The sequence below is a fragment of the Lithobates pipiens genome, unplaced genomic scaffold, assembly GCF_037356315.1.
Source record: "Lithobates pipiens isolate NorthernLeopardFrog02 unplaced genomic scaffold, aLitPip1_a1.2 Scaffold_8, whole genome shotgun sequence".
Classification (NCBI taxonomy): domain Eukaryota; kingdom Metazoa; phylum Chordata; class Amphibia; order Anura; family Ranidae; genus Lithobates; species Lithobates pipiens.
In genome coordinates, this window is record NW_027507903.1 from 680,661,313 (window position 1) to 680,677,173 (window position 15,861).

Here is a 15,861-nt window from a genome sequence, read left to right on the forward strand (position 1 = left end):
ATACATAGTTTTTTTTTTTTTTTTACTTATAGCGTAAAAAAAAAAAACAACAAAAAAGAAAAACCACAGAGGTGATAAAATACCACCAAAAGAAAGCTATATTTGTGGGAAAAAAAAGGACATCAATTTTGTTTGTGTACAGCGTGGCACGGTCGCGCAATTGTCAGTTAAAGCGACGCAGTGCAGTATGGGGAAAAAATGACCTGGTCATTAAAGTGGTTGTAAACCCATGGGGGGGGGGGGGGGGGGGAAGCAACCTGCAAGGCAAAGGCATAATGAGCTAGTAGGCATAGCTGTCTACGGTGCCCAGTGCGCCGCTGTCTGTTTTTTATATCATCCACCCAACATCCCACCTCGCCATAGACATAAAGTCTAATCTCTGATGGAGGGGGTGGAGGGGATGAAAGCCAATAACAGTAAGTGACCTGAAGGACTATGATGGGAGCTCCCAATGTAACCGGCTAAGCAGAAGTCTGTCTTGGTTTACCGTTCATCTGGATCCCTCACCTAGAAGATTTAATCCAAAATCTGGCCAAATATGATATTGTTTATAGTATAATTTCCACTTCAGCACTTGCAGGATATATCCTGGATCTCTAAAGTCCCTTAAATAGAAGATTTATACTAGAATAGTGCAGAATATTATATAATTTATAGGATAATTCTCACTTCAGCCACTGCAGAGTACAGCCAGGATGTCTGAGCCCCTCACATAGAAGTTTTATTCCTGAATCTTCCAGATTATTATATAATATATCCAGTCTGGTGAGGGATTGGTTATTGATAAGAATGGATCGGAGATCATCACAGCCGGAGGAATTCAAATCACATCTATCCAACCTGCAGAGGCAAATACAGACACATGATAGTATATTATGGAACTACCTAAAATCTCTTATGCCGCGTACACGCGATTGGAAATTCCGACAACAAAATCCTGGATTTTTTTTCCGACGGATGTTGGCTCAAACTTGTCTTGCCTACACACGGTCGCACAAATGTTGTTGGTGATTTCCAAAAACGTCAAGAACGCGGTGACGTACAACGCGTTCGACGAGCCGAGAAAAATGAAATTCAATAGCCAGCGCGGCTCTTCCGCTTGATTGCGAGCATGCGTGGAATTTTGTGCGTCGGAATTGTGTACACACGCGCTCGGAATTTACGACGACGGATTTTGTGGTCGGAAAATTTGAGATCCGGCTCTCAAATTTTTGTGTCGGAAATTCCGACAGCAAATGTCCGATGGAGCCTACACACAGTCGGAATATCCAACAAGCTCACATTTCCAACAAGCTCACAAGCCGAACATTTGTTGTCAGAAATTCCGATCGTGTGTACGCGGCATTAGGGTATGGTCATCATAAATCAAGATAAAAAGGAAAAAGGCAATGGGATCCCATCATCAAGGTGAGAAAACCCAATAAAATCCACTCATGGTGATCCATGGACGGGGAAGGGTAATTACCTCCAGCAGTCTATTCTCCATGTAGAAAGGGTGTCTCAGGAGTAGAATGCCCACCATATCATTACTGGGATCCGAACAAATGATGGGCACATATTGATCAAGAGCATATAAGGCCTGACATAGGGGGAGGGGCTCAAGGGAAAATTTGGTTAGGAAATGATCCAAAAGTGTTTGGTGAAGTCAGACATCTGCAGATAGAATTAACAGCACAGACAGACATGAGACAAAAAGTCCACTTTCTTGTTGATATCACCCAGAAAAACTGAAATTCAAAAATAGGTAAAACCGCCTAGAAGGAGAATATAAGGAGGATGTTCCTCCCCAGAGGAGAGCTCTACTCATTTTATGGAGAAATAGTTTGTAATGAGGAAATCCAGTGGTGGCCGCTCAACACGGGATGCAGGAGTGTCGCCCCCCACTAGTCCATGCGCCCGGCCCATAATCTACATGCAGGACACATGGATTTCTATGTCTTTTTTTGAAAGCACATGATTAGACCCCGAGGCTCTAATTGGTTTAAAAAAAAAGGGTGAACTCGGGGCGCAGGGCCCCGCACCCTGAGCCCACCCACTTGTGTGACAATAGCAAATTCGTATTCTCTTTTGTCTTCCTGCATATCCTCACAGCCAATCAGAAAGTGGGTCTTACGACTCGATTGGCCCAGAGGAGAAGCAACCATATTGGCCAGGAGCATGGGGGGGGGGGGTGGCACAGAGGAGAAGACACAGGGGGAAGCCACCTAAGATGCTCGCAGCCTGGATGGGGTAAGTGAGGGGCTGAGGGAAGGATGAATGGTGTGATGGAGGGGTTTTGACCGAACGAATGGGGGGAGGGGGCAGGTGGTTTGTTTGCACCCCCCAAAAAAACTCTACATAGTATATTATGTGGTTGTGGAGGGACTCTGGAGGGGGTTTATGTCCATAGCATATAACCTTCATACCTGAACAGAACCCCCACCAGGAGAAGAGAGGGGGAGATAGACACTCACTGCCCAGTAGACATGTGCAATTCATTTATTTCCTTTTTTTTATTTCCTTTTTTTTTTTACGAATTTAGACAAATTCGTTAATTCCGAATTTCTGAATTTTTCAATTTCTGAAATCTCCAAATTTTACGAATTTCAAAATTTGTGAAATTCCGAATTTCCGAAATTTCAAAATTTTGAATTTTTGGATTTGCGAATTTGCGAATTTCCGATTTTCGGATTTCTGAATTTCCGATTTCCGAATTTCGGGTTTTCGCAATTCCGAATTTTCGGAAATTCGAAAATCAGAAAAAAAGAAAGATAATCTGTTTAATTCTAAATAATAACTAACTATTAAATTATAGGTAATGGAAGTCCCTTTCAAATTTGTGTGTTAGTGAACATAATGAGTACAAATTTATCCGAAGTTATGAATTATCTGAAATAACAAATGCCACATCTAAACAAATGGAACGTAACAATCTAAAAATAATAAAACCTTTTTATTATTAATTATTTATTATTAATTTGTTCCCTTCCATTTTATTAGATGCGGTATTTGTTATTTCAGATAATTTGTAACTTCGGATAAATTCGTACTCGTTAATTTAATAGTTCGTTATTGATTAAACTGATGTTCTTTCTTTCTTTTTTTCAGATTTTCACATTTTTTAGACTTTCAAATCTTTGAAAATTCCAAAAATTCGGAAATCCGAAAATTCAAAATTCGGAAAATCGAAAATCGAAATGTGAAAATTTCTGAATTTCCAAATATTCAAATTTCAGAATTTCTGATAAAAATCAAACAAACTAATGAAACGAAAATGAACTAATTGTTTTGTCAGTGCACATGTCTACTGCCCAGAGCCAGGACAGAGGAAAGAGGAAGCAGACAAGACCTCATAAAGATGATGTAAGTTAGGAATGTTCATCAATTCTTTTAGTGATGGGGGAGGGATGACTTTCCAGGATTTATAACTCCTATCCTGCAGAAGTGAGACAATGACAGGTAATATTTCTGGAGTATGGGCTCTATTGATTATGGAATGGCCTTTTGTACAGAAACGCTCTCCCGAGGGGGGGAGGGTTACCTTGTGGGCGCGCTTCCGAGTCCAGCATTTGCGTCCATACACATGAATGCCAGACTCAGCCCCGCCCCCCGCATCATTGGATTTGATTGACATCCAATGGCTGCACTGCTATCAATCTATCCAATCAAGAGCCGGGGACCCCATGGAAAGAGGGACAGCACATCCTCGTCGAGGGAAATACGGGGCTCAGGTAAGTAAAACGGGAAGACTAGGGGGCCAGTCACTGCCAGAAGTTTTTTCACCTTGATGCATAGGATGATTTTGCAACCCCTTTAACATTTTCATTTCCAGCCAGCAAATGAAGCTTAAAGTGGTTGTTAAGCCCCTCTAACCTATATACACCATCAACACTGCCTCCTATTGTAGTATCCCCCTCTATGTGTGATTTATAAAAAAATAAATGCTGCAAATACCTCATTTCACTGCTGAGATTGCGATCACATGACTTGCCAGCTTTCTCCTTTCCTCCTCTGAGAGATGCAGTGGGCGGGGCTGAGATTCCTCTGCTGATGTCAGTCTGGAGGGGAGGTGGAGAGAACTGGCTGGTCATGTGATCACAATCTCGGCTCTTAAATTAGGTATTTACAGCATTTATATTTATAAATCATTCACAGAGGGAGCGGCACTGCAATAGGAGGCAGTGCTGATGGTGTATACAGGTTAGAGTTATGAGAGCAGCAGGAGGGGGAGGGGAGGCTCACGCACAGATTGAGGAGGGAGGGAGGAGGAGAGATGAGAGCAGACAGCAGACTGCTGATGATAGAGGCACGTAAACTGACCACGGTGTCTGGTCTCAGCAGCCATGATACACCGTAGTCAGTTTACAGAGGGGTGGGGAGAAATTGGTATTGGTGTGGCAGGGGGCCAAATGACACAGGACAAGCACTCTAACCAAAAACATCAATTGCAGTCTCACTGTGCACAGTAGCTGCATTTGATGGGCACAGTGAGACTGCAATTGATGTTTTTTTTTTTTTTTTTTCAGTTTGCGTTCCCCAAACAATTTTGGGCACCAGCCGCCACTGCTCACAACCGCTTGACTCAAAAGTGTGAGAGTAGAGGAGAGAGCAGATTCCTGAAACCCACCTTGGGGGACTTCACTGGATATTCTGTGAAAACTGAGGATGGATTGATCCATGGTGTCTGCAGCTACAGAGATCAGTGAGGGTTTGCTGTAAAGCTTATTTGCTGCTTGTTAAGAATATGGATGATCATTTCATATGTTCATAGCCTGGTCACTGTTCTACTATAAGGGGAACCCCAAATCCCATTAAAGAAATTGCAATTAAGGAAGATTCTTGTAGAGAGCAGAAGAGATGAGAAGAGGACAGGTGATAGAAGATTCTACAATTGGTGAGGATGGAGGACACCTGAGATATTAGGAAACACTGAGAGACGGGAACAATCACAAGATGTCACATTTCCCCATCACTATAGGATTGCAGATTTCTCTTACCATAATTCCTGAATTTTACTCTCCGGGTTCATCAGAAAGGAAAGAGTATCAGACTTTATTCCATCTTCATATTTTGCTTCCTCCTCTTCTGGGCAATCTTTACTGGAAATAATACAACCCCAAAATCTAAAACACAATAGTGAGATGATAATTCCTGCGAAGAATGTATGACCTCTGACAACAAGAATAACATGTAACACCCAAAAATTTCCATCTCGCATGACTGCCTTCCCTCTGGCTCTACAGTCTCACACTGGACCTGATGAGGACTTTTCATTGTTGGCCTTGAAGCCCCCGATATACAAAACATCCATCCTACCTACACAGGGGTTTCCATTTATCAACATAGTTAGGTTGAAAAAAGGCACAAGTCTATCTAGTTCAACCAATAAAAAAACGAAAAAAAAATCATAAAATCCCATATACACAATTCTATACCCATAGTTGATCGAAAACAAGGCGAAAAACCATAGCAAAGCCTTATCCTATTTGCTACATCAGGGAAAAAATTTCTTCCTGAACCCCTGGAGAGGCAATTGGATTCTCCCTGGATGAACTTCACCTATAAATGCCATTACCCAGTTATATGATTTACATTAACCTCTCTGGTGGTAATCCAGAGTGTGGCTCTGGGTTAAATTTCAGAACCATGGGTCGTCTTTAATATTGATTGGACCCTGGGCAAACATTTTGTTGGCCCCCGCCCCCCATGCAATTTCGCTCTCCACTTGCTCCGAGACATACAATAAATAGCAGCTCAAAATCAGTTTACTGAATCAGATCAGGGCAGCGATTGCAATTGGTTGCTAGAGGTTACAGTGTATCACTACCGCTTCCTGACTGGTTGCTAGAGGTTACATCACACATTACTACTCACTGGTTAGTTGATAAAGGTTACAGCACATGATTTCTGCTTGTTGATTGGTTGCTAGAGATTACTGTATATCAATACTGCTCACTTATTGGTTGCTAGAGATTACTGCATATAAATACTGCTCACTTATTGCTTGCTAGAGGTTACTGCACACCATTACTGCTCACTGCTTGGTTGCTAGAGGTCACAGCACATCACCTCCTCACTGCCTGCACACCATCGACTGGCATTGTGAAGGGAACCCATCAATAGACAGAAAACTCCTAGGGATCAGTTGCAGTGTTGGGGGGGGGGGGGGGGTGTTATCAATGGCAATGCTGATTTTTTTACCGACTACCAATATAAAAACGGAAAATTTATGTCAAATACTTACCGTAATTTTCCTTTCCTGATGGACTCCATGGCAGCCTACGTGTGGGTTTAGTCCCGCCTCCATTACCCTATAGGACGATACTCCCATAAATCTTTGCTCCCTGCCAGAGGCCGTGTTCGGTAACTATCCTACTCCAGCCATTTGGGAGGGAACTCCTGCTGCCATGGAGTCCATCAGGAAAGGAAAATTACGGTAAGTATTTGACATAAATTTTCCGTTTTCCTGACAGACTCCATGGCAGCCTACGTGTGGGAAATAACTCGCCAAAACACACCCGGGTGGGCAAAAAGGCTGCTTAACAAAGATTTATTTGACACCTTCAACCGACAAAACTTTGACTCCAAAGTCAACTGAGGATAGAGCGGCCGGCTCAACACAATAATGAGACATAAAGGTGTGAATTGAAGACCACGAGGCCGCACTGCAAATCGCATCAGGAGCCACGTGGCGAGAGGCCACCCACGAGATAAAAAGACTTCTGGTCGAATACGCCGACACCGCCTGAGGAGGAGCCAAGCCCCTTACTCTGTATGCCTACTGGATCGCTTGAACTATCCATGCCGCAATTGACCTGACTGATGCTCTAGTGCCCTTGTTCTTCCAACAGAACAGAACGAACAGGAAGTCTGACTGCCGGAATGGAGCTGTAGCTCCCAAATAGAGCTTTAATGAGCGTCCAACATCAAGAGGACGAATTTCCGAGGAATTAGAGGATCTGAATAAGGGTAGAGAGATTTCTTGATTTTCATGAAAAACCGAAGTGACCTTAGGGTTTGACCCCAACTTTGGAACTGGGACCACTCTGTCCGTAAAAAGGTTAGAAAAGGCTCCTTGACTCCTAGAGCTTGAATCTCTGATACTCGTTTCGCCGAGGTGACCGCCACCAGGAATGCAGTTTTCAAGGTGAGTTCTCTGATGGAAAGAGCCTTACTGAGAAGAGAAAAGAAGCCCAGCACTAGAGGCAGATCCCATTTAGGGAATCTGGGCTTTCTCTGGGGCCTCAATCTTTCTGCGCCTTTGAAGAACTGCTGGATAAGGGCATGCTTAGCCCACAGAACCCCTGTAAATGCGGAAATAGCCGAGACTTGAACCCGAAGGGAGCTAACTGATAAGGGTAAGCCCAAGCCTGATTGCAGGAAACCCAAAACGTCTTGAACTGTGGGTAAAACGTAGGAACTGGTTCTGGAGGACACATAAGATAAAAATTTGGTCCAGATCCGTTCATACATCTTATTAGTACTTCTTCTCCTTGCACTTAAGAGGGTGGAAAAGGCTTCCTAAGGACACCCCAGTGCTTCCAACCTTCCCCTCTCAAGAACCAGACCCTCAACTGAAGGTGAGCCGGACATGGATGGAGAATCAACCCCTGGGAGAGCAGGTCCCCTCCGGACAGAAGAGGAACTGGGTCCCGAAAGCTGAGGAGGGATAGGAGAGGAAACCAAGGCCTGTTGGGCCAATGCGGAATTATTGCTAACACCTCCACTTCTTCCCATCTGAGTCTCTTCAGGAACTGAAAGATAATTGGAATTGGAGGGAAGGCGTATGCCTTGTGGAACCACCACTGCTCTGTTAGGGCATTTATCCTGTAGGCCTGCTGATCCTTGAACCTTGAATAAAACCTTGTTAGCTTCCTGTTGAAACAGGAGGCGAAGAGATCCACTTCTGGAGACATCCCCAGGGATAGAACCCACTGAAACACATCTTCGTGAAGGGTCCGCTCATTGTTGTCCAAGTGGACTCGTGATAGAAAGTCCGCTTGGACACTGAGAACTCCAGGCACATAAGCTGCTGTTAGGTTGGCCAGATTCCTCTGGGCCCAACGCATTATTGGATCCACTTCCCTCAGCAGAGACCGACTTCTGGTGCCCCCTTGCTTCCTTACGTATGCGACCGCAGTCGTATTGTCCAGCCTGAGGACTACGGATGCACCCATTATCAGATGCGGAAATGCCAACAGCGCTAGGAAGGCTGCTCAAAGTTCTAACACATTTGACACTATTCCCTGAGAGGGAAAGACCCCAAATGCCCTGAGCCACTTCCGATAGACAATGTGCCCCCCAGCCCTTATTGCTGGCATCTGACGTTACTGAGATCCATTTGATTGGAAAAAGAGAGTGGCAATTCAATAGATTCTCCCGACAAAGCCACCAGAGGAGGGAACCTCTCATGGTCTGAGTAATTTCGCTGGACTGGACCTTTTCTCCCGACCATTGGCGAAGAAAACCCATTTGAAAGGGACGCATCCACCACTGTGCCCCCTTCACTATCGGTATAGTAGACACCATGGTGCCTATGATCTTTAGGCAATGAAGAGCACTGAGACGAGACGAAGAGAGAGTGAGGTGGATCCTGTCCCGTACTACTGCAATCTTCTCCTCGGGCAGAGAGATGGTACCTTTTGCCGTATTGAACAGGGCGCCGAGGAACACAAGAGACTGTGTAGGAACTAACTGGCTCTTCTCTAAATTCAGGAGCCACCCGAGTTCCTTGAGGGTTGCAATGACTTGATCCCTGTGTTTCAAGAGACAATCCTTGTCCTGAGCAAGAAGAAGCAAATCGTCCAGATAATGATGAATCCGGATTTTCCTGACTCTCAACAATGCTACAACTGCTAGAAGGACCCTCGAGAATGTGCGAGGAGAGGTTGACAGACCAAATGGAAGGCAGGTAAACTGTAAATGAAGCTGGCCAATGGAGAAACAAATAAACTGTTGGAACTCTGTGGTAGTGATGGACGAACGTTTCGCCCGGCGGTCGTTTCGCGGCGAATTTCCGACATTCGCGGTCCGCACGTTCGAACGCCTTTTTCCGTCGTTCGCCGCGGCGGACTTACGTGTTTAATGTATACAAGAACTTTAACCTTTGGTGACACGTTTATCATGTGATACAGGACAGCCAATTGAGACATGACAGCACATGGACACTTGGACATTCCCCCTAACCTATAAATACACCCGATCCGGTGGCCATTTTACATTCTTTCTTCTGTTACGATAGGGACAGGTTCCTGTGTGGAGTAGGGAGAGATAAACCACTAGCTATTTGGTACACAAAAGTTCTTTTCAGGACTGGTATAGGTGTTAGGTGTTGATAGGTTTGCTGTGCTGCTGATTCTTGCAGCAGCCTGAGTGTCTTTTGTTAGTTTAGAGAAAGGGAAAGGACGGTGTATGCTACAGGGACAGCCAGATTAGTCTTTCATCATCATCATCATCATCATCATCATTAGCTGTTACTATCAAGGTCCACAAAAGAGCTGTTCCAGTAACCACTAATCGTTCTCTTTTTTTGCCAATTTGTATAGGGACAGGAAGGAAGCAGTGTTGTCAGGCAGTGAGGGTAATTTTAAAGACTTGCTGTTATTATTAGTTCCACAAAGGTTCTTTTCAGGACTGGTATCAGTGGTACAGTAATAGGCTTGTACATGTATAATATTCTTTCTTCCAAATATAGAAAGGATATTATACTTGACTGCTGCCCTTCTGCTGCAGTCTGCTAAACATTCACAACTCACTTGTTCCACAAAAGTTCTTATAAGGACTGGTAACTTGGTATAGGGTGCTACGGTACATAGGCTTGAGTGCGGTACAGTCTGCTGTTCTGTAAGGACCGCTATCGGTCCACAATAGATAGGGTTGACGTGCACCACTGCTGACCGCTGCCCTATACTGCAGCAGTCCTTCAGCGGTATAGGGACTGACGTACAGTCTGCTAATCACTAACACACAACCTGCTTGTTCCACAAAAGTTCTTATAAGGACTGGTAACTTGGTATAGGGTGCTACGGTACATAGGCTTGAGTGCGGTACAGTCTGCTGTTCTGTAAGGACCGCTATCGGTCCACAATAGATAGGGTTGACGTGCACCACTGCTGACCGCTGCCCTATACTGCAGCAGTCCTTCAGCGGTATAGGGACTGACGTACAGTCTGCTAAACACTAATACACAACCTGCTTGGTCCACAAAAGTTCTTATAAGGACTGGTAACTTGGTATAGGGTGCTACGGTACATAGGCTTGAGTGCGGTACAGTCTGCTGTTCTGTAAGGACCGCTATCGGTCCACAATAGATAGGGTTGACGTGCACCACTGCTGACCGCTGCCCTATACTGCAGCAGTCCTTCAGCGGTATAGGGACTGACGTACAGTCTGCTAAACACTAATACACAACCTGCTTGGTCCACAAAAGTTCTTATAAGGACTGGTAACTTGGTATAGGGTGCTACGGTACATAGGCTTGAGTGCGGTACAGTCTGCTGTTCTGTAAGGACCGCTATCGGTCCACAATAGATAGGGTTGACGTGCACCACTGCTGACCGCTGCCCTATACTGCAGCAGTCCTTCAGCGGTATAGGGACTGACGTACAGTCTGCTAAACACTAATACACAACCTGCTTGGTCCACAAAAGTTCTTATAAGGACTGGTAACTTGGTATAGGGTGCTACGGTACATAGGCTTGAGTGCGGTACAGTCTGCTGTTCTGTAAGGACCGCTATAGGTCCACAATAGATAGGGTTGACGTGCACCACTGCTGACCGCTGCCCTATACTGCAGCAGTCCTTCAGCGGTATAGGGACTGACGTACAGTCTGCTCACTTCCTTGACCCAAAAAAGCACACCGTACTATATGCCCCTACCCTCCTCTTTGAAGAGGTTGAGCGGTGTCATATTTCTACTGGGGCTGCTTATGATATCCCTGTGCTGTGCTGACTTCCTCCTGGGGGTTCTTATTATGAAGGGATCACACTATCCCTGTGCTGTGCTGACTTCCTCCTGGGGGTTCTTATTATGAAGGGATCACACTATCCCTGTGCTGTGCTGACTTCCTCCTGGGGGTTCTTATTATGAGGGGATCACACCATCCCTGTGCTGTGCTGACTTCCTCCTGGGGCTGCTTACGGTGCTGCTGTCAGTGCTGTATGTCACGGTGCTGCTGTCAGCGCTGTATGTCACGGTGCTGCTGTCAGTGCTCTGTATTACGGTGCTGCTGTCAGATGCCTCTATCACGGTGCATGTGTCATTCCGGTATGTCACGCTGCTGGTGATCATCTCCTGCACCCTCTTCTTTGCCTACCCTGGTCCCTGACCTTCCCTCTCCTCCATTGCCTTCATTAGCTCCATAGTCCTGAATTGTTAGAACAATTTCCCAAATAAAATAAAAATGCTTGTAGTTATCGATCCCAAATTCACCTCATACATGTATTATGTCATTGTCCAGATGGTGGGACTACGTTTTACCCCCTAATAATTACCACGTGGCCGCAAATTCGACATGAAGGTTTGCAAAGTTCGCCTCCCATTGAAGTCAATGGGGCCCGCGGCGAACGTTCGGTTTCGCGAACGTTTGGGTCCGTTCGCATTTCGCTTTCGCGAAACGTCCCGTCGGAAGTTCGTCCATCACTACTCTGTGGCCACTGGGACGTGAAAATAGGCGTCTTTGAGGTCTATTGAGACAAGCCAGTCTCCTGGCTGCCCTGAATGTTGAATCGTGGACAGCGTTTCCATTTTGAATTTCTTATGAAGCGATTTAGACGCGTCAAGTCTATTACAGGTCTCCACGTACCGTTCTTTTTCTGGACCAGGAAAAGAGGAGAGTACATTCCCAAGCCGCGATGATCGTCTGGAACAGGAATAACGGCGCCTTGATCCAACAAAGATTTTATGTAGGTTAGAAGAATTTGTCTTTTTTCTTCCAACTCTGGAAAGGATGTGGGAACACACTTGAGTTTGGGGACACTGCTGAACGACCACGTGTGCCCGGAGGAAACCGTCTTGACGGTCCAAAAGTCCTGGATCAAGGCCGCCCAGATGTGCCGAAAGCGGAACAAACGAGCTCCTACCCGGCCACCTGGACGGGTACGATCTCAAAAGGACTTAGTAGGCTCCTTTTCCCCATCGAACTGCCCTTTGCGAATTTTTTGAGAGATGTCTGTCTGGACCTCCAAGATCTGGAAAATTCCTGTCCAGGTCTGTAAGTGCGTGCCTCCCTGGCACGATCTTGACTCTGCTTTCCTGGGAAAAATCTCCTTTGATTCTGCAGGTGCCTATCCTGGGGGAGAAATCCCTACCTACCCCCAGTGGCTCGAGTCATAGCACTATCCAGCTTATTGCTGAAAAGGGAAGAACCATCAAAGGGAATACGGCACCAAACCTGCTTAGAAGCAGGATCGGCTAGCCAAGGACAGAGCCACAGGGCACGCCTGGCAATTACAGAAGAGAGCATAACTCGAGCCACCAGTCGGATAATATCGATTGAGGCCTCTCCTAAGAAGGCTGAAGCTAGTCTTAGTTCTTGAATGGGAGAACTCTTGGACAGATCTTCAGAAACATTCCTGAGCGTTTCATCAACACTATTGGACCAAACTTCCATCGCTCTAGACAGAGCCGCTAAGGCCAGGGTCGGCTTACAGGCCATGCCAGCCGTAAGATAGATCCTCTTCAGGTCAGAATCAAATCTCCTATCCAGAGTGTCCTTACCTTAGAAGGGAAAAGTCTCTGAATTTTAGATAGAAGAGAATTCTTTTCTCTACCTTACTCCAATCATCCGAGATCACTTCTCCCAACTCTGAGAGGAAAGGGAAGCTAATACGCTCCTTCTTTAACTGCTTAAAAAACTCTCTTTGTTTCGCTGGGGCCACTACCGGCTCCTCCCAGTTCAGTGTTTCCTTGATAGCTTTTACCAAGGGAGGGAGCAGGGCAAAGTCAAAACCCGAACCAGACTCTTCCTCCTCAGATTCACTCTCTGAGAGGACAGCAGACGGATGGCTAGGCAACGAGGAATCCCATGTGTCCTGGGCCTGAGCATCCCTCCCCGGAGACCTTGGAGACTCTAAGGGAGACAACTGGGGGGCTTCAAATTTCTTTAGACTGTCCTTGACCAATCTTTCCACCATTGACCTCAGCTGTTGGTCAGAGTCACTCCTTTCACCTGTCGCTTTAACATAACAGGCATCACAAAGGGACTTGTCAGCAGGAACCTGCGTCCTGCATCCCCAGCATAAACCTTCAGCTGCGTTACCTGGGCAGGCTGTTGAAGGGCGGGAAGATTCCCGGCTATGGAGACTGGATCTCGCAGGAGAATCATGTCGTCTGGATCTGGAAGAGGAATGCCGGCGGTGGGATTTAGACAAATCACTTCCTCGGTGAGAACTCCGTCGCTGAGTAGACCTAGAAGGGCTGAAAAAGGGAAAACCCCAGCAGTGTTAGTGGAACATTCCCTAATGTTCCACTGTCGCCCCCCCCCCCCCCCCCGGCAGGTAACCCAAAAAAACAAGTACCTTCTCCGAGAGGGCTGGCCACTAGCAGGCGGTGAGGTATCCAAAGGATCCATCAGGGCTGGAGATAAAACAGCCTTAATTAAACACAGAAAACAGCTGAGGAGGCAGAGATAAACTGACCTTAACAGAGACACATACCTAATGCTGAAAAACCAGGGCTCAGGAATGGCACTGCAGGCTTTACAAGTATCCCAGTATCACTGCAAGTTGTTTTCTGTTTTTAAAACTGCCGCCTTAATGACGTCACGAATTGCGTCATAAAAATGCTAGTGCGCATGCGCGAAGCCCACAACGCCCATGCGCAGAACGACCGAGCGGCGAACGAGGAAGTAACCGGGCGGCTGGAACGCAAGGAAACCAGCCGCCCAGCAAGCCAGATACAGCGCTGTGCGGTGTATGGGGAAAGAAAAGCCACTGCAAAACAGCAAAGAAACATACAGAACTGACACAGAAAGGCTGCCATGGAAAAAACAAACAGCTCACTAGTGATGGACGAACTTCCGACGGGACGTTTCGCGAAAGCGAAATGCGAACGGACCCAAACGTTCGCGAAACCGAACGTTCGCCGCGGGCCCCATTGACTTCAATGGGAGGCGAACTTTGCAAACCTTCATGTCGAATTTGCGGCCACGTGGTAATTATTAGGGGGTAAAACGTAGTCCCACCATCTGGACAATGACATAATACATGTATGAGGTGAATTTGGGATCGATAACTACAAGCATTTTTATTTTATTTGGGAAATTGTTCTAACAATTCAGGACTATGGAGCTAATGAAGGCAATGGAGGAGAGGGAAGGTCAGGGACCAGGGTAGGCAAAGAAGAGGGTGCAGGAGATGATCACCAGCAGCGTGACATACCGGAATGACACATGCACCGTGATAGAGGCATCTGACAGCAGCACCGTAATACAGAGCACTGACAGCAGCACCGTGACATACAGCGCTGACAGCAGCACCGTGACATACAGCGCTGACAGCAGCACCGTGACATACAGCGCTGACAGCAGCACCGTGACATACAGCGCTGACAGCAGCACCGTGACATACAGCGCTGACAGCAGCACCGTGACATACAGCGCTGACAGCAGCACCGTGACATACAGCGCTGACAGCAGCACCGTGACATACAGCGCTGACAGCAGCACCGTGACATACAGCGCTGACAGCAGCACCGTGACATACAGCGCTGACAGCAGCACCGTGACATACAGCGCTGACAGCAGCACCGTGACATACAGCGCTGACAGCAGCACCGTGACATACAGCGCTGACAGCAGCACCGTGACATACAGCACTGACAGCAGCACCGTAAGCAGCCCCAGGAGGAAGTCAGCACAGCACAGGGATGGTGTGATCCCCTCATAATAAGAACCCCCAGGAGGAAGTCAGCACAGCACAGGGATAGTGTGATCCCTTCATAATAAGAACCCCCAGGAGGAAGTCAGCACAGCACAGGGATATCATAAGCAGCCCCAGTAGAAATATGACACCGCTCAACCTCTTCAAAGAGGAGGGTAGGGGCATATAGTACGGTGTGCTTTTTTGGGTCAAGGAAGTGAGCCAAATGAATTAAGAAGGTCTGTGTGCTTGATTAAAAAAATAGTTTATAGACATATACATGGTCTACTGGTCACATGTGTTGAATTCCTCCGAGATCCATGCCTCATTCATTTTTAGAAATGTGAGGTAGTTAACACTGTGGTGAGCTAGGCGAGTACGCTTATCGGTCACAATCCCCCCTGCTGCGCTGAACGTCCTTTCGGACAGGACACTGGATGAGGGGCAAGCCAACAGTTCGATTGCAAATTGGGCAAGCTCTGGCCAGAGGTCAAGCCTGCCCACCCAGTAGTCTAGGGGTTCATCACTCCTCAGAGCGTCCACATCGGCCGTTAACCCAATGTAGTCGGACACCTGACGGTCTAGGCGTTCCCTGATGCTGGATCCGGATGACACCTGTCGATGGGTCGGCTGAAAGAATGACCTCATATCCGAAGTCACCAACACATCTTCAAACCGGCCTCTTCTTGCAGGCGCTGTTGGATTGGTACCCGCAAATCCTTCTCTGGGAGTGGGAATTGCTCCTCTGCCAGCGCACGCAAAAGCAGAATGCAGCATTTCTCGAAGCAAGGCCTGGAAGTGCTGCATTCTGACAGCCCTCTGCGACGGCGGTAACATTTCCGCCATTTTGTGTTTGTACCGGGGGTCTAAGTACGTTGCCACCCAGTACTGGTCCTTGACCCTCATGCTTTTTATACGGGGGTCCCTATTAAAACACTGGAGCATGAAGGCCCCCATTTGCACTAAAGTGGAAGCGGTGTGGTGGCCTGGCTCCTGCTCATCATCCAGGATAATGTCGTCCTC

At 46.7% G+C, this 15,861-nt stretch overlaps 1 protein-coding gene across 2 annotated transcripts in view; it reads right to left on the reverse strand.

The window, feature by feature from the left end:
* LOC143962087 (NACHT, LRR and PYD domains-containing protein 3-like) overlaps window positions 1-15,861 on the reverse strand; it is a 114,969-nt gene that overhangs the window by 33,509 nt on the left and 65,599 nt on the right. For both annotated transcript variants that reach the window (XR_013270625.1, XM_077471414.1), the window contains exons 6-7: window positions 4,977-5,102; window positions 670-840 (exon numbers count right to left, since the gene is read on the reverse strand). Coding sequence is in view for 1 of the 2 variants with exons in the window: in XM_077471414.1 (XP_077327540.1) it covers window positions 670-840; window positions 4,977-5,102 (297 nt within the window). In the remaining variant the exon portion in view is untranslated. The remainder of the gene's footprint in view (window positions 1-669; window positions 841-4,976; window positions 5,103-15,861) is intronic.